The 24,383-nt window shown below is 40.7% G+C and overlaps 3 protein-coding genes across 6 annotated transcripts; 1 reads left to right on the top strand and 2 right to left on the bottom strand.

Moving 5' to 3' along the window:
• Positions 1-335: 335 nt before the first annotated feature.
• On the bottom strand, positions 336-4,892 carry LOC135943386 (inositol-tetrakisphosphate 1-kinase-like). 3 transcript variants are annotated; one of them, XM_065489885.1, is made up of 11 exons: positions 4,532-4,892; positions 4,317-4,354; positions 3,766-3,893; positions 2,811-2,835; positions 2,655-2,753; positions 2,453-2,597; positions 2,111-2,203; positions 2,008-2,051; positions 1,626-1,803; positions 1,341-1,571; positions 336-1,246 (listed from the first exon to the last, which is right to left on the bottom strand). In XM_065489885.1, the coding sequence occupies exons 3-11, from the start codon at positions 3,864-3,866 to the stop codon at positions 1,062-1,064; spliced, it is 1,101 nt and encodes a 366-aa protein (XP_065345957.1). In that variant the 5' UTR covers positions 3,867-3,893; positions 4,317-4,354; positions 4,532-4,892; the 3' UTR covers positions 336-1,061. The 3 variants fall into 3 exon arrangements, with proteins under 3 accessions (XP_065345957.1, XP_065345959.1, XP_065345958.1); XM_065489887.1 differs by having other exon boundaries at positions 1,626-1,785; positions 4,532-4,888; XM_065489886.1 differs by lacking the exon at positions 4,317-4,354.
• A 346-nt stretch (positions 4,893-5,238) lies between these two features.
• On the top strand, positions 5,239-8,370 carry Prp31 (pre-mRNA processing factor 31). Its single transcript, XM_065489884.1, has 9 exons — positions 5,239-5,478; positions 5,629-5,809; positions 5,886-6,089; positions 6,153-6,357; positions 6,416-6,743; positions 6,804-6,944; positions 7,740-7,889; positions 7,946-8,170; positions 8,227-8,370. Exons 2-9 carry the CDS (start codon positions 5,650-5,652, stop codon positions 8,329-8,331), a joined length of 1,518 nt encoding a protein of 505 aa, XP_065345956.1. The 5' UTR covers positions 5,239-5,478; positions 5,629-5,649; the 3' UTR covers positions 8,332-8,370.
• osp (outspread) lies at positions 8,361-22,258 on the bottom strand. Of its 2 annotated transcripts, XM_065489879.1 has the most exons (24): positions 21,803-22,258; positions 16,411-16,491; positions 16,014-16,079; positions 15,537-15,725; positions 15,091-15,316; positions 14,762-14,911; positions 14,493-14,698; positions 14,124-14,438; positions 13,579-14,018; positions 13,425-13,518; positions 13,220-13,372; positions 12,919-13,115; positions 12,540-12,860; positions 12,295-12,487; positions 11,856-12,233; positions 11,143-11,594; positions 10,999-11,089; positions 10,756-10,950; positions 10,552-10,699; positions 10,376-10,499; positions 10,171-10,320; positions 10,014-10,110; positions 9,626-9,719; positions 8,361-9,211 (listed from the first exon to the last, which is right to left on the bottom strand). In XM_065489879.1, exons 1-24 carry the CDS (start codon positions 21,917-21,919, stop codon positions 9,123-9,125), a joined length of 4,566 nt encoding a protein of 1,521 aa, XP_065345951.1. In that variant the 5' UTR covers positions 21,920-22,258; the 3' UTR covers positions 8,361-9,122. The 2 variants fall into 2 exon arrangements, with proteins under 2 accessions (XP_065345951.1, XP_065345952.1); XM_065489880.1 differs by lacking the exon at positions 9,626-9,719.
• Between the last annotated feature and the right edge of the window lie 2,125 nt (positions 22,259-24,383).

Below are 24,383 nucleotides of genomic sequence, written 5' to 3'. Positions count from 1 at the left end.
ATTTCACATTAATAACAAAATGTTACAGCGAGGAGGAAATTATGTTTTTGCCAACACCTTTGACAAGTTCTATGAATTATTTGCAACCCGATATAACAGGAATTACAGGGCTAGTCGCCGCAGAGTTGTTATTTTTCTTAAAGAGATGGCTGTCAAGGATAAAAGAGTATTCAAAGAAAAGTCTTGTTTTAATAATTTAAAGTACTTAAATATTCATTTCAATTGAAGATTATTTAATACAAATACATATTTCCCTTGATAATATATGTAGTACTTTCAAGTGTTTCGCCCAAATAAGTAAATCGACTATTATATTAAAATTTCACCAGACACACTTGCTTTTTATCCTTTTTATTAACACCTGCAGCAAATGAGGATTCATATATTAACAATAAATATTTATAATATTCAACAAAATTTATCATTTATCTGCATTCGTAATTTAGATGAATATTACAAAATATGCAAAATGCCTCTTAAGAAAGGACTTTCAGACCTCAAGTTTGATCATTGAATTTGAATGTCATTAACAATAACAATATATCACCTATAATGTCACAAATCATTAGTCATCAGAATCAATTCAACGCCAAAAATGAACTGTTATAATTTTTTTGAATTAACACCTTGGTTAACTCATAGAAGGGCCAAATAATCTGAAAGCCTTCGTCCTATGTAGAAAATACACTGACCGCCTGTGTGGCACAATTTACCATGCCAGTCGTTACTATTTAGCAGCAACACATACATAATATACAAATTGGAATGAATCGAAGACACGTTTGTAAATGAAAGCAAACTGCTGATGTAGAATTTTTAGAGATGTCCGACCATGGAAGGACAAATGTAATATTGTACAATATAAGCAGTAAAATAAAAGTCTCAGGAAATGAATCATATGATAGTCAAGATAAAAGTAGATAAAAGATATAGCTTATCATGTAGAAAGATGGAAAAAATAATGGAAGAAAACGGTCCCACAGTTCCTTTTGTACTAAAAATTATGACAGCAAAATACCAAAGGCATCATGTGGCATATATTTCGCAACAAGGCGCCATGACTAGCTACCCGTGGAGCTGTTCGCGGAACTCTTCTTGTGTATCCGGCCGATAGGCAGATTTTTCTTTTTTTCATCACTAGAATAGCCAGTGTCAAAGCCCGATTCCAAGCGTTTTTTGTGAGATTTAATCGTGTTTTGAATGCAACTTAACAAACTGTTGAAAAAATTCGGGTAGCCATCATAACCTGCATAAACAACAATTTATTAATTACTGTAGACGCAGTACCAAATATTTTATTTGACTAGTTAGAATAATTGAGTAAGTTCTGGAAAAATTACCTGGATACGCGTTTATGTCAATGATGGCATATCGGTTTGTTCCGTTTTCAATCACAACGTCGATGCCCAATAAGTCCATGCCGAGCGCTTTGTTCAGGATGTGCGCAATTTTGCTGAACCGGTCAGCATCTGGCTGGTGTTCCTCAACTTTGCCCTCATCGAGAATGCTCAGAGCTGAGGAAGAGTCAGCCTTGGACACATCGTGACTGTCAAAGTGAATCGTCTTTTGGTCTAGAAAATTAAGTGTTAGCGTTATTTTTGTTGCTGAAGTTTTCAAATAAATACCAGATGAGTGAAAGTTCTTCAGCGAAGGTCTCTTAACGACGTGGTGGTCATCGCCAACGGAAAATATTTTGTACAGAAGGGCATTATGGTTGATAAAGGTTTGGGCGACGCATGGCGGTTTGCAGTCTGCTACTCCTGCTTCGTTGAAAATAATCGACATCTGCGAAGAAGACTCATGCTATAAGCTTATGGTTTATTTCAAGCAGTCAGCAGTTGCAACCAGACAGCAAAAAATGAAGAAACTATTTACAGAAAAAATTGACATGACAGGCCGATTTTCCTGTACACCCTTAGGTATGGAAAAGATAACAATTCTGTCAAGGCTAAAAGCACTAATCTACTTTCCAGACCCACAAACGAAAAAGAAGATAAAAATTATCACCTTGTGAGCGTTGCTTGAGCCATGGGCCACTTGGGGTTTGCAGACTACAAAAAAGATTAAGACAGTTATAACCGGTTATAAAAACAACGCAAAATTTGCCCACCAAATGGGAACTTCACTCCTCCTGACGCCAATTTGGAAAGATTTACTTGCACGTCGTCAGAATTCAGCTCAACATAAGTCGGAGTGAACACATCTGGAATGAAAATACAATCCTCTTCAAAAAAATTGTCAAGTTGGAACAAGCTGATTGAAAATAATTCTTTTTATTGTTTATGAATATCATTGTGCCAAATTAGAAATATGAAATAATCTTCACTTTAAAAACTACATTGAGGACAGGGGAAATGCTGATTTTCCTCAATTTTTCCGCTTATTAAATTAAATATGCTGTTTTTTGCCAATGTTCAATGTTCACTGTCAAGTAGGGGAAACAGGGCATTACCAATCTTCTCCAAATCACTGGAACGAATGACCGAGTATGAAAGAGATCTGTCAAGCAGTTGACGCACATTGGGCAAAGGATCAATGACCGCGACCTCAGGGTGCGCATCCAGGAAGCTCTCGATGTTGTCCATCATCGCCTGGGCCTTTTTGAAAAAACACGAGATAAAACTGAGAAAAAAGCAGAGAGCTGAGCGAGTTACCTCGGCATCTTTCTGCGTTGCTAGAGCTATGATGTCCGTCAGTTTATGCAGGATGGCCGTGAAAGGTCCTTGCGTATCCAGAGGCTTTTGTAGATCAAGCTGGAAGTTGTTATTTTGAAAAATTCCGTTCAGATTTTTGAATGACCTTGAATTTACCTTGACTAGCTCTATTCCATTTAACCTGGAAAAACATAAATAGGATTTAAATAGAATTTCGAAAATTGTACAGATATTATCTTATGTTCTGCCTTGTTTTTGTTAGGTGATGCACACAGGAAAATGATATTATATATAGCGTGTTATCTTGATTGATCATTGAAAAAGAATTGTCTATATCACTCCATATAATCAGCGCCGCTGTGCATTTTGGCCAAGTTTACTCAATATTTTCCACGTGATCACACGTGATGTGGAAAAACGTGTTAATATCCCACATTATTTTAAAATGTTTCAACATTTCTAAGAAAAATCAACTTTATTTTAAAAAAATATTTACCACTTGAAGAAATATTGCTTAATCAAGTAAGAAAGTTTCCAATTTATTTATTTTTTAAAAGAAAAACACTTCTGAGTCAGCTAGCACTGCTATTCCCCCAAGAGATAATTTTAATGGGTGGATAAAAAAATACTGTTCATAGCGTAAGAGGCCATTAAGTTTAAATCAAATTTCTTCTATTGAATAACAATATTATAAAGCACCGTTGGTGAACTTTATGATTTGATGTGCATTTAGACTGGAATATACTTCTGACTTGCCAGAATAACATTATACTGATAGAGAAAATAATGGGTTTTCTGGCGAAATTGAAGTACAATTGTTTGTACAAATATGAGCGATTTGAAACTAACTATGTACCTTACAGGATAATGAAATTCCAGGCTAAATTATTGAATTACCGCGTGAAAACTCTAAGCATAATAACCATTGATATTACAAATATTCAGTTCCTAACAATAAATAAAGTAGCTCAAGTTAACTGTACCATTACACAAATACCACTAGTAAAATTGGAAAACAATTCAATCAGGCAACCGCCGCATAATTTAAGGTTTGAACTCGGAGAAAACAACTAATGCCAGTTGCAAACCAAATAAGTAGATTTTAACTCACTTGCACACTCCGGCGAATTCGCTCCAGTTCAGCTTCTGGCTTTTTTTCTCCGACATCCAGTAGCCGATGACCTGGCAGGCGGGCTGATCGCTGGGCAACATTGCGGAACACGTGCTGGCGCTACACTGCTGTATTTCCAGCAAGAAAGGAATTTTGGTTATTGGTTAAGTTTGTCGTCACACCAATCGCCAGCAAGAATGACGGAGCGCAATACTGACGGAGGAATCACCAGGGCATAAAAGATAATAAATAGGAGGAGCGGGCTTACCGCGCCGAGCAATAAAAAGGCAGGGAAGGGAAGCCAAACAGCGTCAACCCGGTGAAAATGATAATATTGCAAAAATAGTGTAATTAACACGCGAAGGCGGAGCTACCGCTCTATACGGGAATTTTAGCACGTTCGCACCTTTGTTACGGGAGTGCCTCGCAAAATTGCAAAGGAGAACAATACTGAATTATTTATAATACCAAATTGCACACGGACAAGACAATCATGTTATTATGTGGCATGCACAAGATTGAATTAACAATAAAAGTAATTAATGACACACCTTCTATGTTGTCAATTCAGTTGAGCCGCGTTAATTGCCTGCAAGCAATAGCAAATTAAAACTTTCGATTTCATTCAACACGCACTCAATTGCGCGTGAGAGAGGCCAAACACTCTCTCTGTTACAGGGGCGCACTTGACAAGACGCACGTCATTCTCGACACGGCGCATGTTGATTAATCTGCTCTACCTTGATGGACCCCAATGTGTACATACCTGTGGCAAGATGCGGCTTCGAAAGCGGCGGCCGTCCGTGCGATACGAGCATGAAGAACTGGTCGCCGAATTTGTTGTGGTGTACTATGTACTGCTGCTTGTGTTATTAGTATATGTATTATCTGCTTCGTGACGACAGGATTGTCAAGCCATAATATTTGTCGTCGGACTAACGCACCCGTACTTGACAGGCCTCGATGCGAACGCCACGGCTAATTTCCAGTGTCAATGGGTGGAACGAAGAGTTTCACACCGCTCAAATCGAAAATTCGATCATAATTTATCGGCGGCTTGCGGTTCCATGAAGTCCACTCCTTTGTTATCCTCGATAAGGCGTACGGCGGCGAGCACGGCAACTTCGCTTAATACTCCCCCCTCCACTTGTTTACATTCGCATTCGAATTTCCTCTTTCCTCTCGCACATCGCACAACACTATCTAGCCTATCTAGCTCACCTTGGGGTCTTACGACTTCGACTTACGTCGAAATTAATAATGATGAATTAAATTGTTGGTTCGTCATCGCTGAAATTTTTATTTCAATCACTAAATCATTAAATTTTATGCTTGAACCGAAGTGCGACTTATTTAAGTAAAATTGTGCTCGTAAATATTAAAGTTTTTGCTATTTGCACGTCAACTTTGATCCTTTAACGAGCCTCTTAAGAAGATTTCCGCCAAAAGTGATGAATTCGGATTACTTAACGTTCAGAGTTTTATTGCTTTAACTTCACAAAATGAATAATGTATGTATCTACATAGAACAAACACCTCTTTTCTGACTTCTGACTCTATGCGAGTCAACACCCAAATTTGACCGAAGTAGTCCGAAGTTTGAACTAATCACAACCGTGGTGGGAGGCAACCTTAACTGTTTTGTTTTGGTTCGCGAAAAGGGAAGATCCACAGGATCCACTGCGGTTGGATTTGAGTTTTTTAGGTGGATAGGTAGGCAATAATGTATAAAAATTATCGTTTAACATTACAGACAGCCTATTAGTGAAACTTTTAAAATCATGATATATATAATATGATTATAAAACCTAGTTAAAGCAATACTTTTTTGTCAATTTGGTTCAAACAATTTCTATTTTTCAGATATTCAGATAAATTTCGAACATGTCGCTGGCGGAGGAACTTTTGGCTGACCTGGAAGAGGATCAGGAAACTAAGGAAGATGACGAACTGAAGGGTTTGATTGCAGCATCTGCTGCTAAAACAGAAATAGACCGAGATGAGTTCATGGAAGACCTCAGCAAAACCAATTTTTCAAAACTAGGTATGTTATAGTGAATCCCAGAATTATGACATATCTAATTACACCAAGATTATCACTACTTCTTTTATTTTTAAAGCTATGAAAGTAGATTCGGTTAGACAAGTCGCAAAGCTAAGGGACTCTGCAATGCTGAACCGAATTATGAAGGAAATCGAAGATTTCTCAAAGGCGCCTAGATCGGTGGCGGAAATGCATTCAGGTGGAGCCGGTGAGATGGACCCTGAGTATCAACTCATTGTACAGGCTAACAATGTGGCAGCTGAAATTGAAAATGAAATTAGTGAGTTGTATCAAATTGAGACAGAAGAAAATAGGGATGATTTATTTTAATCAACATTCTCAGGCACCATCTATCAGTTTGTCAAGGAGCGCTACTCAAGGCGGTTTCCTGAGCTAGACTCGCTGGTTGTGCAGCCTTTGGACTACATTAAAACTGTCCGGGAACTAGGCAATGAGCTGGAAAATGTTAAAAATAACGAGGCTCTTCTCCAAGTTCTCACACAAGCCACCATCATGGTTGTCTCAGTCACTGCGTCAACTACTCAGGGGTAAAATAAACTTAGTCAGCAACAAAGACATGTATCGATCGCATGTTAATTTATCCAGGCAAATGCTGAACGAAAACGAGTTGGATTCCATCAAGGAGGCGTGTGACATGGCCATCGAGGTGCATGACTTCAAGCTGCGCATCCTTGATTATGTGGAGGCTCGCATGGCGTTCATCTCACCAAACCTGTCGGCCATCGTTGGGGCGTCAACCGCGGCCAAAATGATGGGTCTGGCTGGTGGCCTGTCCCGACTGGCTAATATGCCTGCTTGCAATGTTCAGGTCCTGGGAGCCCAGAAGAAAACCCTGTCAGGATTCTCGCAGGTAGCCGCCCTGCCGCACACAGGCTTTGTATACTATTGCGAATTGGTCCAAGAAACGCCGCCTGTGAGTGTTTTACATCTGCAGAAGCTTGCAGAGTTCATTAATAATTTTTTTCATTTGCAGGACATGCGGTTGAAGGCTTCTAGACTGGTTGCTGCAAAGTGCGCCCTGGCAGCCAGGGTGGACGCTGGTCAAGAAAGCAGAGACGGTTCCATTGGACAGATGTTCAGGGAGGAAATTGAGAAGAAACTTGACAAATTACAGGTGCGTGACATGTTAGGCTAAATGCTTGATTAACAGCAATAATTTAAGACTTTAAAGAGAATGTTTATTTTATCTTGTTTGGAAATAACGTAGGGAGCCTACTAGGAGTAATCTTTGAGGTCAGACAAGACCATTAAAATAATATCAAAATTCATTTGGCGTCAGGTAATTCCCAGCAATCAAAATAAGCATTAGAAAAGTCTCTCTAATCTCTAATAGATGACAATAATATTTTTTGTTCTTGTCTGACCCATATCAAATCTCTCCTGGAAACACCCATGTGAATTTTTTTTTCTTAAAATCTCCATAAATCACTAAAATCTTCAAATTTAAGCCTTTGTATATGATTTTTATTAGGGAGGGCATTAGGAATGCAATAGTTATGCCAGAAGGTCAAATCTTTCCAGAGATTCGTTGAAAGTTAATATGATAAGAAGTACTATAACATTACTTGTCCCCTCTCGTGAGTTTAGGAGGAACCTAATTGGTTTAAAACACCATAAGGCCATTAGATTCAATTCAAGATAGCAAAACCACGTTTAAATTTTGATTACCGGTGATAAAAACATCATATTGATCCATCAAAATTATAACTGTTAAGATGTCTGATGACTATTATCTTTTGTCTACTCACTTGATTCGTGTATATCATTAAAGTGTAGCTCAGGGGCAAAAATTTTCATTGTTTTAATTTTAAATTATGCTTATATCATTAGAAGTAAGTTTTGTATAATGGACTGATGTTTCCTGCACCTAAGTCCTTTCATATATTAATATTTTTTTCTCATGTTGCAGGAGCCGCCTCCAGTGAAATTCATCAAACCCTTGCCAAAACCAGTTGATCCATCAAGAAAGAGGCGAGGTGGCAAGCGGGTGCGCAAAATGAAAGAGCGCTACGCAGTGACGGAGCTGCGGAAGCAGCAGAACAGGATGAACTTTGGCGATGTAAGTGCTAAGTTTATTTTAGAATTTATCAGCTAAATATCAGCTTCCATGTTTAGATTGAGGAGGACGCGTACCAGAATGACTTAGGCTACACCAGAGGTACCATCGGCAAGTCTGGCACTGGCAGAATCAGACTGCCCCAGGTTGATGAAAAGACCAAGGTACGCATTTCAAAAACGCTGCACAAGAATCTTCAAAAGCAGCAGCAGTGGGGCGGCAGCACCACAGTCAGAAAGCAGGTTTCAGGAACTGCTTCCAGCGTCGCATTCACTCCCATGCAGGTTGGTTCACAAATTTAAATATTTCAGACAAATACTAACGTGACTCATTCACTTAGGGGTTGGAGATCGTGAATCCGCAAGCAGCAGAGAAAGTGGGTGGAGAGGAAAATGCAAAATATTTCTCCAGCACATCTGGGTTTCTGCAAGCATCAAGGAAATGAAACTAAATTGTATTTAAATAAATTCCATGTCCTTTTAAACTATTAATTTTATTCCTGCAAATACAATTTTAAAATCCGAATAGAAAATTAATTTTCGTGGGTCAATACAAACTTTTGTAAGTAATTTTTAAAAACAGTGGCAGACACTGTACAACACGAGTTTTCCATTCAATTGAATCTGTTCAGAATGGTGGCGTAAAAAGTACATTTATATTTCTGGAACAACCATTCCAGTAACATGTAAATTGCCTGGTAACCCTATACTTCTTTGATTCTGTGCTTAAACATTTGGAATTAAATAAAACCTGACAGCTCAATTTGCTCTATGTTTGTTAATATATGGTTGCTTATTATTTTTCTGGAGTAATGCCATTTTTGGACTGTGCACATTCCTTACAAATTAAACCCGTGTGGGCACGACAAGACTGGTTAATTTAAATAGCGTATTACTGTTATGATAAAATAGTAAATAATAAGAGTAATAATGAACTTTTTGTTGTAGCTTATCGTGATACAATGTGAGCGATTCCTTAAACTTGTAATAATAATAACAAATGAGCAAATCATGAGAAATGTGTGCTTATGATTTATGATTATATAATATAATATATATCATGTAATATCTGACTGTAGTTAACGAGTTACAATATAAACTGGGTGGGTTTAAGCTGTCATTGTACAGATTTGTAAGTATTGAAAATAGTGCGCAGAGAACGAGTGCCTGCTACAGAGAAATACTAAGTATTAATACGTTATGCCCTTTTTAAATTGCAAGGCGGTAGGTAAATTCTTCAGTTTTCAAACAGTTTTTTGCGTTGAGCAACCATTCCCTGTAATGATGAATCCCTCAGAAAGTGCTTGTCAATGCCGAATTTCATAGCTAAAAACGAAAAACAGAAGTTAATAATTGAGATTCAAACAAATTTCATGTGGTGGCATCAATAATTGCGGAGAAATGGTGATAAGCAGGAGGATCATGCAGCTGCACTAAATCAACAAGATTTAATCGGCTTGATTTGTTTGCAACGCATCACTCAAACCCTTGAATGGACTAAGATGTACAGATATGAACAATAAATACTTGTATGAGTATGCATGTTAAAAGTCAATCTGAAAAAAAGCTTATTCTTCACCTCAAAATGTAACAAACAAACTTGATTTCCACAGATGTTTAATGTTTATAATGACTATTTTAAGTATCAATCAAAATAATTGATGATTAGTGTGTGTGGTGCAAAGGCGTCAAGCCAACTTTCATCCGCCACCGTAAGCATAAGCGCGTGTTTCAACTTACTGTGAGGTGGGTGGGGGCATTTTGAGGAATGGGGCATGCTCAAGGCGACCCCCGAGACGGGTGCTCCTTTCTTCGCAGGACTACTAAGTGCTCGCTAAAAATCAAAATGCATACATAACACACATGCAGGTGAACTTGTTTTGATTACATGTAACGGTGCTGGATGCGTGGTTACTTTTTGATATTACTGAAATTACATGATCCAAGTGCCAAGCATGTGATAACAAATATTAATACACAAAAATTAAAGGGGCGAAGATGTTGCAGTGTAGCCACTTTCTCCGAAACTGCGTCACTAGTGACTAATACCTGTGTACAGTATTCTACAACTAGGTGAACCATTTGCAACTCTAGCACTCTAAAGGTGAGAAGTTAAAAAGGTACTTACAGACTGCAGGAGATTAGATTCAGACAAATTGCTGCAGTTGGTGTCTGCTACCAAATCTTGAGATTCGGACAAAAACGCATGCCGCAATTGCTTGTTCCTAGTGGAGAGGCAATATGAATAATATACATTATGTTGGTCTCAGTGAGCGTATTTATACCTGTTTTCCGCATAAGTAGTCCTAGGTTGGCTTTCCTGTCTTGAATTAGCAGCTAACTGGTCCTCTAGCCAAGCAGTCTCTTTGTATTTGTTGGAATACTTCGCCATGGCGGACAACTCGCTTTCAACCTTAGCAGCTTTTGGCTCTTGCCTACAATTTGAAATTAAAATATAGCTCAGAGAAATACAAAGTTATGAAAAATTACTCTTTTTCCTTTAGCAGATGCCTCACATCGATAAACGACTTCATATTCTCCATATACTGGGCCTTGAACTTCTCATTTTCCTTCCTCACTTCAGCCTCGTGGGCTTTCCTCATCGCCTCCAAAGCTGAGAAATACCAGTTATTCTAAAGAGTTTGTTAAAATAAATTCAGACTAACCAGTCAAAGTGGCGCGGGTTTCCTCAGCAAGAGCTTGGTCTTTTTCTTGCTTAAGCATTTCCACTCTCTGCTCATGTTGCTGTCGGAGTTCCGTTAAAATCATGTTGTGAGATTTTTCCATGGCCACCAACCCCTTGACACAGATTCCCTGAAATCATTCAGTAGGTAAATAAGATCAAATCTTTCTTTTCTCTGCACTCTTACAGCCAACTGCTGAATTTGAGCCTTGTGCTTATCACATTCGGTGCCAGACTGGTTAGCCTCTTTATCCAGGGCAATCTGGTATGCAGCCCTGACGCTGGCCATTTGGCTGGAATACTCGCCCACAGATCCTAATCTCTGCTCTAAAATTTCGACAACCTCCTGCAGCTGCTTGTCCTTTGCTTTGTGGTGTGCAGACTGGAAAAAAAGTTCAAAACTGCACTGGGTCAAAAAGATCATGCTCACAATTAGTTCCCAATCGTCAAGGAATGCATCCTTAGCCTTCTCTAGCCTGTCTTTCAGATCTCTCAGCTCCGCAATCCGCGTGTCATTCAGACTGTTTAATATATAGTAAGAATCATCACAACTCATCAAATAAATGGCTGTTACCTCAGGCTGTTGAAAATCTTGGATATTTTACTGCTGCTGTCTTGAACTTCCAAGGCCATGCACTGTCTGAGCAGAGAGGAAAAGACACTGACTGCGGCAATCTGCATAACCTCATTGGGCGTGCTCTGGGATATGAAAGAGTCGCCGCCTTCCGCTTCACAAGCCTCGAGTTGAGGCTTCATTGATATTATGTCGTAAAGCTGATTAACCAATTTTTGAGAAGCCAGCATGGAGTCTCTGGAGATGTTTTCTGTGCTTTGCGATACAGAGGCTGTTGACGAAGAAGGCGTCTGGCTTCCATCGAGGTCAAACACTTCAGGCACAATCATGTGCAACCCTTCCAGTTGCGGATTTTCCTCCACATGTGGAAACTTGGGCCCAACCATCTTCAGTCGCAGCAAGAGCTCAAGACACGCATTATCTAGAGATTTCCGGCGGTGGGCTTTAGCCTTCTGTAGGGAAAATACATATTCAAATACATTAAAAACAGAAAAAGGAAAAACAAACGCAGGTACTTGAATGCAATTTGATAATTTAAAATTCATTTAAATACATTATTGAGATCGACTGTTGTTCATATTAATGGCCATTGGTTTCATTATTTTCCTGTTTTTACTATAAGAGGCGTAGGTAATATCTGAGCCATAGCTAAGAATATTTTAAATGATGACTTATTTTGGAAATATTTAAAGAATTGAATAAAAAATATCAACCTTCTGAGGAGGTGGGGACTGCGGTGGGTTCTGGTGCAAGAGTGGTCCCAGATCTGACTTCCTCCTGGAACTCTTTCTTGGCAATCGGGGGCTCATTTTGTTCTCCAGACACAAGGCCTCAAGTTTCTTAGCGTAGCGAGAGCTTTCAGAGATGCCAGCCATCGAGATTTGGTCTGTAGAGGCAGATTTTTGTTGCATCAGACTAGCTTTGTCCTGGTCGGTGAATTTTTCGCGCATCGAATCTCTGCCCTTGAGAGACAGCGAACGGCGCTTCTCTGAGGCACGTGAAAATTTGGACAGCTGCGGAGAGCCAATGCTTGGTGGTAGTTGTCTCAGCTGCCGTTCCGCTGAAGACAATTTTGTGGTCAAGTCGTCAACCTAAGGATCAAGGATTCGAGTAAATTGAATGAATTAATCGCCTTAGCACGCAGCTTCCTACCCTTCTGGCCAGTAGAGTGGCCCTGGCCTGGTCTTCTTCAGCCTTTTGCTGCGCCGCCTGTCTGATGGCCACACACTGAAGCTCCATTTTGTCGCATTCAGACTGAGAGCTTCTCACTTCCTTCCTGGCCGCGTGGATTTCATTCATGGCAACCTGCAGCTTCCTCAGAGTGTCTGTATACTCTTCCTGCAGTCTAGAAGGAAACACGTTACTGATGTTTAAGATAAATTATTGTTTAAAAGTACTTTTCCCTGTCCCAAAGGGTGACCTCAGATAAGTCAAACAGGCTGGTGCTGCTCGCAAGGTCGCTGAGCGAATCCACCTTGGACAGAGACCTTTGGCTGAAACACCTGCGCATGGGCGGCGTTGATGTTGGACTGGCCTTGATTTCCTTCAGCTTTGAGCTCAAGCTGTTGTCTTCAATCTCTTTCTGTAGCTTTTGTTTTATGCTCTCGAGCTCCTGATTGAGACTGGAAATCTCCACTTTCAGTCTTTTCACCTTTTTATCGTTCTCCTCTTGCAGTTTCTCTATAGCAATTTGGTGCTCCAGCCTTTCAGACACCAAACTAAACAAATGCCGCTCATAAATTCATGTCTTCACAAATAAATTATCACAACGCGTACCTAGCTTGTGATTGTTGGTAGTTGTGTCTCCAGCGCTCTTCTGAAACCTTTCTATCCCTCCACTCCTTACATAAGGAGTCATGTTCTTGCCTTAGATTTTGATATTTCTGTGACATGACCTGCAGGTCATTCAGCTCAATGGTCTTCTGCGTTAGCTCTTTTTCTTTTGAGTCAAGCAGGGTCATTGTGTCCTTGAGCTGGAAGTTAACACACATTTATATTCATTTATTCAGTTTGCGACTTTGACGTAAACAAGGAGCCTATCTCACTTAAAAGACTTTGGCCTATAAAAATTCCTTACCTGATTTTCAAGAGCTTGCAGTCTTGCTTCAAAAACGTTATCATTTTGGCGGGATTTTGACTTGTAATTTGAAACGCGTGGAAGAATCGGAGAGATTGGACTTATCACTGAAGTAGAGTTAGACGCAGGTGGGGCCGCGGATCCATTTTCATACTGAAATTTTGGCAATTTAAGAAAAGAAATGACAAATCAAAATCAAACACACCATGGTGGAAGATTCTAACGGGAGAGTTCGTCTTCGAGTCCCTCGTGAGCCAAGCAGAGGTGGGGAAGTCCGCGAACGTCGGGCAACTCGATTTCTTTGAGGATATAAGTAAATTGTGAAGAAACATGGAAATAATAAAATTAGTTTCACTGACCTTGCCCTTTCCTTGACCTTTGAAATGGGCGTTCTATTGAGAGGTGGCGAGGAGGACGGGAACGGGACAGCCACAGTCTCATCTTCAGGCTCAGCCCACAAACCGATGACCTCTGTGGACGTCTCAGAAGAAGCAGTGCGGTATTCCTCGTCCGAAGACAGCAGACTGCTCTCTGGCAGCCTGGGCTTTGGCACGGGACAAAATGAGCTAGTGGATGACTCGAGCTGTCTTTCTAGTTTCGAGCCAAGGGCTGCCCTGGAGCTAGATTGCAATAGAGGTGGTGGTTCTTCTCCTGTTGGAGTTCTGAACTCCGAGTTTGTTGGACTAAGGACTGAAGCAATGGGCTGAGCCAAACCGGCAGCGCGCCGAAGAGCTTGCAGCCAGTTGGCTCGGATGTTGGCCGTCAGGGCTGAGAGGACCACCTCCTTGTCATCCCACATCTGCACAAATACGTGATTTGAGGAGCAGAACACAAGTAAAAGATACAGATGATGGATTTAAATAAAAATTACTTTTATGAGATATAAAGGAAAAAAGGTTCTTACAATAATTTTGAATCCGTAATTTCTGGCCTCCATGACTTCATTAACACTTCGCACCATGCCAAGGTCGATGACGCCATCCAAGATGCCATTATCCTCCGTGCTTGGGTCTCTGTAATACATCAAGGCTGATCCTCGAAGGACGAACCAGTGTTTTCCCCAGCTTTTGTCAGGGCCTTGCTGCATAAGCCAGCCCTTTTTCAGGTGCAATAGGTCCTCCGCGGGCAGCTCTACTCTCAGCTCAGCTGATGAATTCGCAGAAGCCCCAGAGGCGTAACTGCTCATGGAGTAGTCTACTCCGTCTGGCTCGCTCCGAACCTGCAATTCGCATTTTAATAAAACCATATATTTGGGGAAAGATGACCGAGTTACAGAGGTTTCGGCGGCAAATGACGAGTTGTGGAGGTCAGAGTTGTCTTTGTGGTTGTCTCTGGTGGGTTCAATCACACCCTTTGGCGCAATCGGCAGACTGGACGGTCTGCGTGGCCACGTAATGCAGTCAGCGATGTCCTTTAACTTTTCGCCTCGTCTCGTTTCATCGTCAAGCAACAAGTGTCGCGCCGTGTGAGCAGCGGGGGCTGGTATTTAATTCACAGTAAATTCATTGTTTTCAGCTCGGCTGACGTGTTCAGGCTACTCACAGTCATCCTCCTTGAGCGCCGAAGTGGCAAGATCAGTCTTCCAAGCCCTCTTTTCTCTGGCCATGGCCCTGCGGTAGCGAGTTTTGCACTCTGTTTGCAACTTATCTCTAGTGGGAGGACTATCAGATGACGCTGGCTGATCCTCGTAATCTAGGAAAGAATTGCAGGAAATAGAGTTATTGTCCACCTTAGAGTGAATGAGAATAAAATGGTCTTAAATATCTATAATATGAAGCAACAGCCGACTTAATACGGAATAAGATGTTTGCGGATAATTAGAACTGAATCGATTTCAATTGTCAAGGTGAAAAGTATCATCAATTGCAAACCTGGAGTGAGCAATGTGGGTTGTGGAGCGAAGACTTCGGAGTTATAAGAAGGTATCACGGTTTCAGCACCCTCTGAGACGCGGCATCCAATATCCGTATGACAGCTATTGAAGCGAGGTCTGGTCGCCATGCGAGACTTCTCCGTGACAGACACGATCCGAGGCGGCTGGTGGATCATTGTGGTTGACTTGCCACAAGGGAAAGTCGCGTTCCTCTTGTGCCGAGGCTGCACCACAAAAGATAAAAAGAGAGACGTCTTAACAAAGCTTCAGACAAAAACGGTTTGGCTTCAGAGAATTTTGTTTCCTATAGCTCGCGATCTAAATTTGTCAATAATTTGGTTCGACTGACCAACTAAATCAAAACTAGGACTTGAATTAGATTAACCTGGAGTGTGTATGGTTTCAATGCACCATAAGTCTTTATTTTCAAAATTTTTATCTCACCTTTGACCTGATGAAAACCGAGAGTACGTCGCACCAAAGGCGCGACTCCTCCGAACCCATCCCCTTGACAAAATGCACGCCCTCCGGGGTGGTGAGAGCGATGCTGTGAGGGTGGCCGGTGATGTCCTCGGCTGGGGTCACCTCCAGCACGCAGTTCATGTCGATGATGCATTGCGGCACAGTCTCCGGCTGAAAGTATCAGAGTGAGTGCCCGCGATTTCGATGGCTTTCTCAACGCGAAAGATGCTCATTATCTCATTGAGGAAGCTGAGAGTGACATTCAACTTGCGGCTACACGCTAATGGTCATGGTGATTTCACCATTGCGCGGAATTGTATGTTCATTCATAAAAATGTACGCTCCGTGTACAAGAGCAGAGTGAATGGGTGAACAAGTGAATGAGTTGATTCAATTTACGGTCGGACAAATACGCCTTATCCACCTGCCTAATCTTTGAAATACGTAAAAACAACTCACGTGCTCGTCGACAGAGTAAGTGAATTCGCCGTCGTTGTAGAGTACGAACCACCTTCGCTGCCATCGCTGCAAAATTGCCGATAAATTTGGTCAGTTAAACATATTCCCAAGTTTGCTGGGTTTTTCATTGAAGGGAAAAGTCAAGAAAGAGCCTTCGAATTTGGGCGAAGAAAGTAAGGCGCACACGCAAAAAAGCAGCCTTGATGAGAACCTATGGCCTCGCGAGCGCGCGTGGTTGCGCAACGCAATCGGTCTGTGCACACGTGTGCATCAATCAGACACGATGTGTGGGTTTGTGACAAGAAGAGACAAATCCGCGACTCGCGATATCGCGATGCCAATCAGGGAAACAATAAAAGTAAGTAAGTCTGCACGGCGATGAAGGAGAATGACTTGCCTTGGTTCTGTTGATCGGATCAGAAAAGTCCCAGCCGGGCGCCACGAACAGATAGCCGCACTTGGACACCTTCCTGCTTGCCTGCAAAACAATAAAAAATACGCGTTTTAATGACATGCGTTTATGTAAAAGTCAAGGTTTATATATGAGATATTCACTCTCAGAACACACGTAACGACAACCTTCAACTTGAAAATACTGGCAATATTTCATTATTTCATGAGCGACACGATTCCTTAAATAATATATTTTATATTTCACAGTTTAGCAACAAAAATATAGAAAGTAAAGAAGTACGCACATTTTCCATATTAAAATATTTAAGCCTGTAAGATCTCAGCAGCGAAATTACCCTTCAAGCCAACATATATTTTAATCATTGGCTAATTTAATTTCCGCTGTCAAAATTGGCCAACTCATCTGTGAATACGGTCATATGCATTTCATTTAGCATTTAAGCTATTCCATTTGGCAATTTTAAATAAAAAAAAGTGGAACACGGTGAATTTTAGATGTTGTAGGATTAAATTGAAACTCTTATTGGGTCAAGAACAGCCTACTAAAAAATCAAATTTTGAACGCCACCTAATTTATCTTTTGCTTTTCCTCTCTGACGTGGAAAAATTATTCAAACGACTTTGAGCTGATTTCAAGCGGAAGCTTGCGAGCGACAACTTGACGATGTAACCTAATTTCGTGGTTTATATTACAACCGATGAAATGCCACGATTGCACGGCCCGACTCAGTGGCGAAGTTGGTCAGGGCGGAGGAACTGACAAACAACGCGCGGTCAGGTGCCAAAAGTTTGGCTCGCGCGCGAGTGAAAAAATGCCGTCGCCGTGTCTGCCAAGCTAATCGGCAGTCCAGTTGGAGCTTTTAATTGTTGAGCGGGAGACGCGCGGTGCCAAACGGAATGCGCGCGATGAATGAGAATTTTTGAGAAATACGGTCTGAGATTCGTGGAAGCGCGCAGGTGATAATTTTCTCCGCGCTGGAGTAAGCACTTCATTTGTCGTAACTAGGCTCGTAAAAAGTTAGGCAAAAAATTGCCATTAATTCAACAGTAATTGGACAGCTGGCATTTGCCAAGACAGGCCAATTCAAAGTAAATAAATGTGTACTCTTCCATTCATCGAGACATCTTCTACAGACGTTGAAATGTGTTAGTCAAAGTGAATGTCACTTTCAGATGACTAAGGCTTTACCTACTCCTGTTTGGAAGTTGTATTCTACTAGTTAAAAAACTGCCAATCCGTTTTATCATGTTAATGATATATAGTGCTACGGACGAGGCGTCATCATCAAAGTTTTCCTGTTCCATCAGACGTTATTTTTTCTTATTATACTGAGATTACTGTACAGTGCTGGAGAGGAGTTACTGTAAAAACCTTGAATGCGTCATTCAAGTGAAAGAGTAATTCGAAGAATTGGTTAACATTTTAAACTACTTAAAATGACTTAAAAGTTCAACAAGAAGTAGCGGAGATTCAACATCTTATTAAAAAAAATTAGCATGGAAAATTAGTCAAGCACAAACGTTGCAGGGTACAAAAGGTAATATCAGGACAAAAAACAATAAAAATGATGTGCATGTGTACAGTAATCTGTATCGGAAAATTGAAAGCGCAAAAAATATGATAAGCTTAAAAATATGAAATGAGTGGAAATCATTTTTTTTAAATTAATTAACTAGTTAACATTATTTATAATATCTCAATTTAGATCTACCTAAAAATGGTTCATGAACATTAAATTAAAATTATTTCAACAAGTTTTGATTTTTTTTAATTTTGAAAAAAGGAAAATCGTTGGGTTTTTGTAAGAGAAAATATTCGATGACAGGGAGATGCGGGGTTGTCAAGAATTTCGTTTCTCACGTTTTTCTTTTTGTTTGTGTTCAGAAATGAGTGTTGGCAAACGTTTTCAGCGATCTATGTGATTCAAAATCCTTGCAGCTAATACTGTGGCATGAATTTTGCTTTGGAGGTAAAGTACTGCTGATGAGGTCTGCAGAGCCCGGAGCCGAAACAGCTGCGAGAGCGCGTGGTATTATTTTTCTTTTAAAATTTATCAATTGTCTAGCCTTCGACTCCTTCCTAGTTGTTCACTTATGGGAGTAGCCATTATAAAATCATGTGTTTCTAAGTTTGAGGTTTACGAGTTAAAAATAAATTATAAATAATTTATGTGTTTCCTAGAGCTTAGACTCATTTTGAATCCCTTCTATCTACCCGACAAATATTGCATTTATTTCTCAAGAGCAAGAGAAGAAAAATTCACAAATGCCACGCCCGTTGCGAGCAGGAGCCACTTTTGCGAGTCGAAAAGCTGCCGTGTGCAAAAAATACACCTGCCGTCTGCGGCACGGATAATCCCTCGGCCGCGCGCTGCAAAGTGCAATAATTTAATTGAATTATGATAGTTTTGTGCTCAGCAAGTGACTGTCAGCAGCGAGCGACCAAGAGAGAGGGAAGTATATTATTATTGTATGGTTTCAGCAGATGTATGGATTCAGCTGGTTTTCTATTACGCTACTCGCGCTTTTCCCTCACGTTGCACGCGCAGCGGCACTTGCTCGCTGCTCGATTCAATGAAAGAAAATAAATACTTCTTTTTCTTTTCTTGCCCAAGTAGTGGCGGCGACGTGTGCGCATAAAATTATCCGCACGCTGATTTCACATCGCGCACGTCAATGTTTTATAATTAGAAGGAAAAAATGTGCACCGTCGATTTCAGATTAATTGTGTCAGCTGCTCGAGTCGCTCGCTCCGACTGCCTGCCGTGAATTTCGAGTTTGAGTGAAATCGAGTCGATTTAGGAAAAACGGCGGCCGTCCCGCAGTCTATTTCGGGCCAGGTTGCAAAATTTGCGGGCCGCCCTGCCCGTTTCTCGCCTAGGCACGTTCGCCGAGTTGTTTGCACTCGGAATTATGGCCCTTTCTGCAAACAGACTGGCCGCCTCTTACGCACGGGCAGGCAGACCCGCCGCGGGTGTTGCAATGCCGTCTTTGAAAGCTGTTCAGCTGCCTCTTCAATCGCTTTTCTTTCTTCCATTCAACCAAGCACCGGCCTTGCTCGATTTTCTCACTTTGATTTGCTCCCGTCTCCGAAATTAATGTTACTCTCCATCTCTCTATTCGAATTTGAAAGGTCAGATGAAAATGAAAAAAGAAAACAACAGGTTGCATCAGGATTATGATCATGTGTGGGCTTTTCAAAGATGTCTCCTCACAGATACATATTTCAATCTATCGAAATAATGAAGAAAATTACTGTGAGAAAATTTTGTGGCGGCAACTCCCAAAACCCAAGGCTCCGTGAAGTTGCCCTTAGTTCGTTATCTTGGCATGAAACATAATTTTTGGTGCAGTGACAGAAATAAAAAATGAAAAAGCAGAATGTTTTGACGTTAAATTTAAGATGGTTTACTGTGAAAAATAGAAAACATTTTTTCCATTAACTGAAAGTCTTTGAGGGTTGAGCAACCAGAAAGCAATGTAAAATGTTTAGAAAATTTCGTATCTGCAAAGTTTCTGTTCATTTGGAATGACAAGCACTGTCTCCCCATTAGAAACCTTATGTTATTACATAAGGAGTCTCCCCATAATGAGGCACACACCGTTCATTTCATAGATCTCGACGAGATGAATCGCAATCAGCTTAGAGAAAACGTTCAAGTGTTGTATTTTTCCTAGTAAGGATGGTAGCAAAATCAAAATCGCGGTATTGCTTTAATTCTCTAATTGCATTGCAATCAATCCATTAAAATAAACCTTTGGTTTGTGTAATCCGTGTTCTAGCAATAATGTACCAAATTAGCCTCTTTAATATGCATGCAATAGTCAAAAGAGGACAGTCAACGATCAAAATCCTGATTTAGCCTATTTACCTGAAAAACTGCATGGCTTGATCATGTTTAAATGGCTGAATTTGATTTGTCTTCTCAAGATCTAACTAACGGTGTGTGGTTTATGAGAGAAATTCTCCACGAAACGAAATAAATTATGGTTTCCAGTGCATAGTGCTCAACAATTGAAAAGCATTTAAACTTGGGAACTGATTTTCACAGCAGCCTGGTTAAGCATCAACTTTTATTAATTTGAAATTTCAATTGAGGGTGAATATTTTTCTACCTAAATTAATATCAGCACTTGAAACAACATCGTGCTATTCAATGAATTTTACGCCGCAATCTGGTTGAAATTCTCATGGACGCCTAAGGTGAATTTCAGGCTTATTTGTGTTTGTTCTTCGCGATAAATTGTTTTGCTGCCGTGCACGCTCGATTGCTCTGTAGACAAACCACGCCTTAAAGTGGCCAAAACGCAGTAAAACTCGCACGCAACTCGTAAATTATAATGTCTAAACTGAGATTGGCTTAAATCTGCTGTTTTTGAGATAAGGTTAATCACTGAATGCCTCTGTACACAGCTCCACTTATGTTCATCGTTCCGATTTTTTTAAAAATAAAAAGTTTGGACTCTTTTAAACACGCGTATCACCTGTTTTTAGTAAAACTGTAAAACAATTTTGTAGCTAAATTGACAATGGGGAAAAATCATTATTTGTTTTCTTTTCAATTTCTTTATCTTTCAATAAATAAGTTTTTGATTACGGTTAACACTAAAGTGGATCAGCAGCTAATTATCTCTTCTTAAAAGGCAACTCACCTCTTTTATATTTTAATTGCTATATTTTCTTTTGACTATACCAATATTACAAAAAAATCAACTAAAAATTAAGCTTTGGCAATCCTTTCATATAAGAAACCGAGGAAATATCCTTCATATTTGTAAATAGATAACAATAGGGTTGTCTAGATTTATAATAGCCTTCGAGAACAATTACATAATTTTATATCCGTGCTATCTACTTTTTAAGCCTGTTTGTCTAAAGCTCCACACCCAATTGCACAAATATTTTTTCCAGGAACGAAAATCATCCGAATCAAATTAATTGCTGAGCCGGAGGTCATCAGTTCTTCTCCGAAATATTAATTGTCCAAAAATATCGTAAAGCGCTCAGATGACGTCACGCCCATATCCCAAAATATCAATATTGTGTACCTGTCCTGCACCTTTCGCTCGTCCCAGACGCAAGCCGCGCGGAATACCAAACAAATTCGCACCCGACGGTCGTTCAACTCTCCGAAAAACAGCGCCCGCGACGTCGGCCCGGTCGATTCGGCCCGAAACCGGCCGTCGCGGAGGCCGAAAAGGTGCCAGCCGACTGATAACCTAATTAATCAGTGGGGCCCCTAGCTCCAGTCTCCAGTTGGTCCACGACCGTCCGCACTTCGAGCAGAGGCAGATCCGCAGACGCCGTGCCGCCACCCTTAACCCGCGAGACGCACCCATCACCCCGCAGGGTGCACCCTGGCGGAGGTACTCACCCTGTTGGACTCCAAGGCCTCGGCCGAGTGCTCCTCGCGCTGCTTGAAGCAGTTGGCGCACTTGGTCTTGTTGAAGATGTTCGGCGAGAACTTTCGGCATTCGGCCGTGCGCGACATCTTGAGCAAGCAGTGGCGGTCCACCAGTCCGGAGGCTGCCGACGCACCTGCTGCTGCTGGTGATGATGACGGGGCCGCCGCCGCCGCAACAGGTCTCGCTCGGCTCGTCGGCTACCGACGGCCCTGAGCCGGCCAGCCGCCGACTGATTCGCCCCTCATGTCGAAGCCCCGTTCGACGACGTCGGCATTCTCTCCCCGCTTTGGCTCTGGGCGACGACGCAAGCACGCGAGTAATTACAGACAGCTTCTTTCTCACGCCGACGACCGCTCTCTTTCTCCGATCTCCGTCTCCGTGGCCACTCGCGAGAGCTTCTCTTGTTGCTGCTGGTGCTGGTGCTGAAGAAAAAACACAGCTCCGCCAGCGCCAGGCCAGCGCTCTTCCCCCTCTACGTGACTTGCAGAGCTTTTCTCCAGCGCCGCTCGCGCCGCCACTCTCCGTTCTCCACGAGGTCCACCGGTTCTCCATCTCCACATCCTCAGTTCATTGTGAGAGTGGTCTAACCTTGGCAATTTTCAAAAAAGAGCACTATTGAACGCATTAAATACTATACACCAAGAAGATCCATATCGTAGAAATTTCCATTAAAGAGAAATTATTAAACAATTTCTTTTATATCCATCGATCTGTATTGGCCGTATTGGCAATGAATGGCGAGAGATTGCGCAATTTACTGTCATCGAGTGAATATTAGAAATTTTGGGAATTTTTGCTCTGCGCCGATTTACTCAGTATGGTTATGGATAGCTAGCGAAATTCTAAGCGGGGAAAAAATAACACGCATTCGTACAAACCAGCTGCTTTTTCCGCTTTTTCGACCTCTCGGGCCTCATCAGCAGTACATACTCGTCTCCTCCAAAACAAAAAATACAGTATTAGAGAATTCTGAGCCAGTGATCGTTGACAACGTCTGACTTAACTCATTGCCGATTCTGATGCCGAGCAACAAATCAAAAGAAGAAAAGAGTAACAAAATCTTGTCAACTTGGCCAACTTCCTCACTAAAATCCACAAGCTCAAAATTCCTACCTTTGATATAAAAGCCTTTTCAAAGACAGAAAATTCTGCTATTCGACTGATTAATTTTCATTAAATAGTTTTTTGTCGTACCAAAGCTTCAGCCTCGCCTCAGTCTGTGCCCTTTTGGATTTCTTAGTGCTGTTTTTATTTAAAAAAATATTCCGATTTGTGAATTTGATCCCATTTAATGCTACAAAAAATAATAATGTAAATAAAGGGTGAAACAAAGAAACCTATAAATGACTCTAGTCTGCTAGAAATGAATTTAATGCACAGAGTAAGGCCACATGTTTGTAGATTTTCTTTCTTTCAATTAATGTGCTACATTTGTATTTTTCTAAAAAAAAATCACTTCTTACTTTATTTGCGTTTTAAATTAAACAGGTCTAAAACCTAGTAGAGTACTTTTTATGGTCCTAAATTCTCTACTTATGTTTTCAGAAAAGGCCAAGCAATAATTTTTTTCGTTCCCATTCGGCGACTTGGTGGCAATTGAAAAACAAAATCATCCGCTCTGTTCAAGCTAAGAATGTCAGCAGCTTTATTTTACAATTCATGTTGTAAGCTTGACAAAGCCTTTTTATCATCCCGTCTGAGTGAGTTCATGATTTGCGGTATCATTAAAAATTGCATCATTCATATATGTAGTTCAGTCATCTTGAAAAAATCAGACTTTCTACTTCTGTCAAAATATCAAATGAAAAATTTTCATTTCATTTTAAATGGCTTGTCACAGAAAGAAATAAAAAAGTCCATAAAAAATGCTTTCTAAGTAGATCATTACATAAATTCTGACTTGAGTCTGCCCACGTAAAGATCGTATAGAACTATCCATGGCTATGAGGATATATATTAATATATTCGGTTGGGTTGGTCCTGAAATATGATTGAATTTTGATCAGAAAATTAGATTTACAATGTTGGACACATGGGGTTATCGTAGATAAAAAAAATCTGTGTACTCACTCCTGGCCGCAACGGTTGCGGCTGATCGGCGAGAAACCCACCTTAGCCTTATGCGTTGACTCCTCCTATTATTCCTTCTGTAGGTTAGAGGGTCTGAAAAATGTTAAAAATTTGTTCCATTTTAACAACTGAAAGTTGCTTTCCTACAGAGCCCCTTTTTCATAGAATGGAAATATTGTTATTGATAAAAAATTAAATATAGTATTTATTTATGACACTAACTTGTAATTTAAAAGAATGCAAAATACGGTTAAGAAATCCAATTAAACTCACCAGTTGTGGCTGATCTGGGCATAGTATTTCTTGGTCTTCGTCTATGTTGGCCATCGATCTGCCGAAATGGCTGCCAGTTTCTAAGATACTCTTCAATCTAAACGATGAGATTTATATTGGTCAACTATGTTTTCTGTTTGCCACAACACTACAAATCTCTCTTGAAATTCTTTTCTAAACCCCTAAGGTACAATTTTAATTCCCTTA

This window comes from Cloeon dipterum, chromosome 4 (assembly GCF_949628265.1).
Source record: "Cloeon dipterum chromosome 4, ieCloDipt1.1, whole genome shotgun sequence".
Classification (NCBI taxonomy): domain Eukaryota; kingdom Metazoa; phylum Arthropoda; class Insecta; order Ephemeroptera; family Baetidae; genus Cloeon; species Cloeon dipterum.
Note: the sequence above shows the minus strand (reverse complement) of the source record. Positions and strands in the feature narration are given on the sequence as shown.

What these genes read in the sequence shown, in the direction of transcription:
- Prp31 (XM_065489884.1), top strand. Translation starts at nt 5,650, where the DNA reads ATGTCGCTGGCGGAGGAACTTTTGGCTGACCTGGAAGAGGATCAGGAA. An exon ending in TGAAATTGAAAATGAAATTA is followed by an intron (nt 6,090 to 6,152) that starts GTGAGTTGTATC and finishes CAACATTCTCAG; the next exon opens with GCACCATCTATCAGTTTGTC. An exon ending in ACAGGATGAACTTTGGCGAT is followed by an intron (nt 7,890 to 7,945) that starts GTAAGTGCTAAG and finishes TTCCATGTTTAG; the next exon opens with ATTGAGGAGGACGCGTACCA.
- osp (XM_065489879.1), bottom strand. Translation starts at nt 21,919, where the DNA reads ATGTCGCGCACGGCCGAATGCCGAAAGTTCTCGCCGAACATCTTCAAC. An exon ending in TGCAAGCTCTTGAAAATCAG is followed by an intron (nt 13,116 to 13,219) that starts GTAAGGAATTTT and finishes GTTAACTTCCAG; the next exon opens with CTCAAGGACACAATGACCCT. An exon ending in AGTCCCCACCTCCTCAGAAG is followed by an intron (nt 11,595 to 11,855) that starts GTTGATATTTTT and finishes TTTTCCCTACAG; the next exon opens with AAGGCTAAAGCCCACCGCCG.
- LOC135943386 (XM_065489885.1), bottom strand. Translation starts at nt 3,866, where the DNA reads ATGTTGCCCAGCGATCAGCCCGCCTGCCAGGTCATCGGCTACTGGATG. An exon ending in CAGTGATTTGGAGAAGATTG is followed by an intron (nt 2,204 to 2,452) that starts GTAATGCCCTGT and finishes TTTTCATTCCAG; the next exon opens with ATGTGTTCACTCCGACTTAT. An exon ending in GCTCAAGCAACGCTCACAAG is followed by an intron (nt 1,804 to 2,007) that starts GTGATAATTTTT and finishes ATAAGCTTATAG; the next exon opens with CATGAGTCTTCTTCGCAGAT.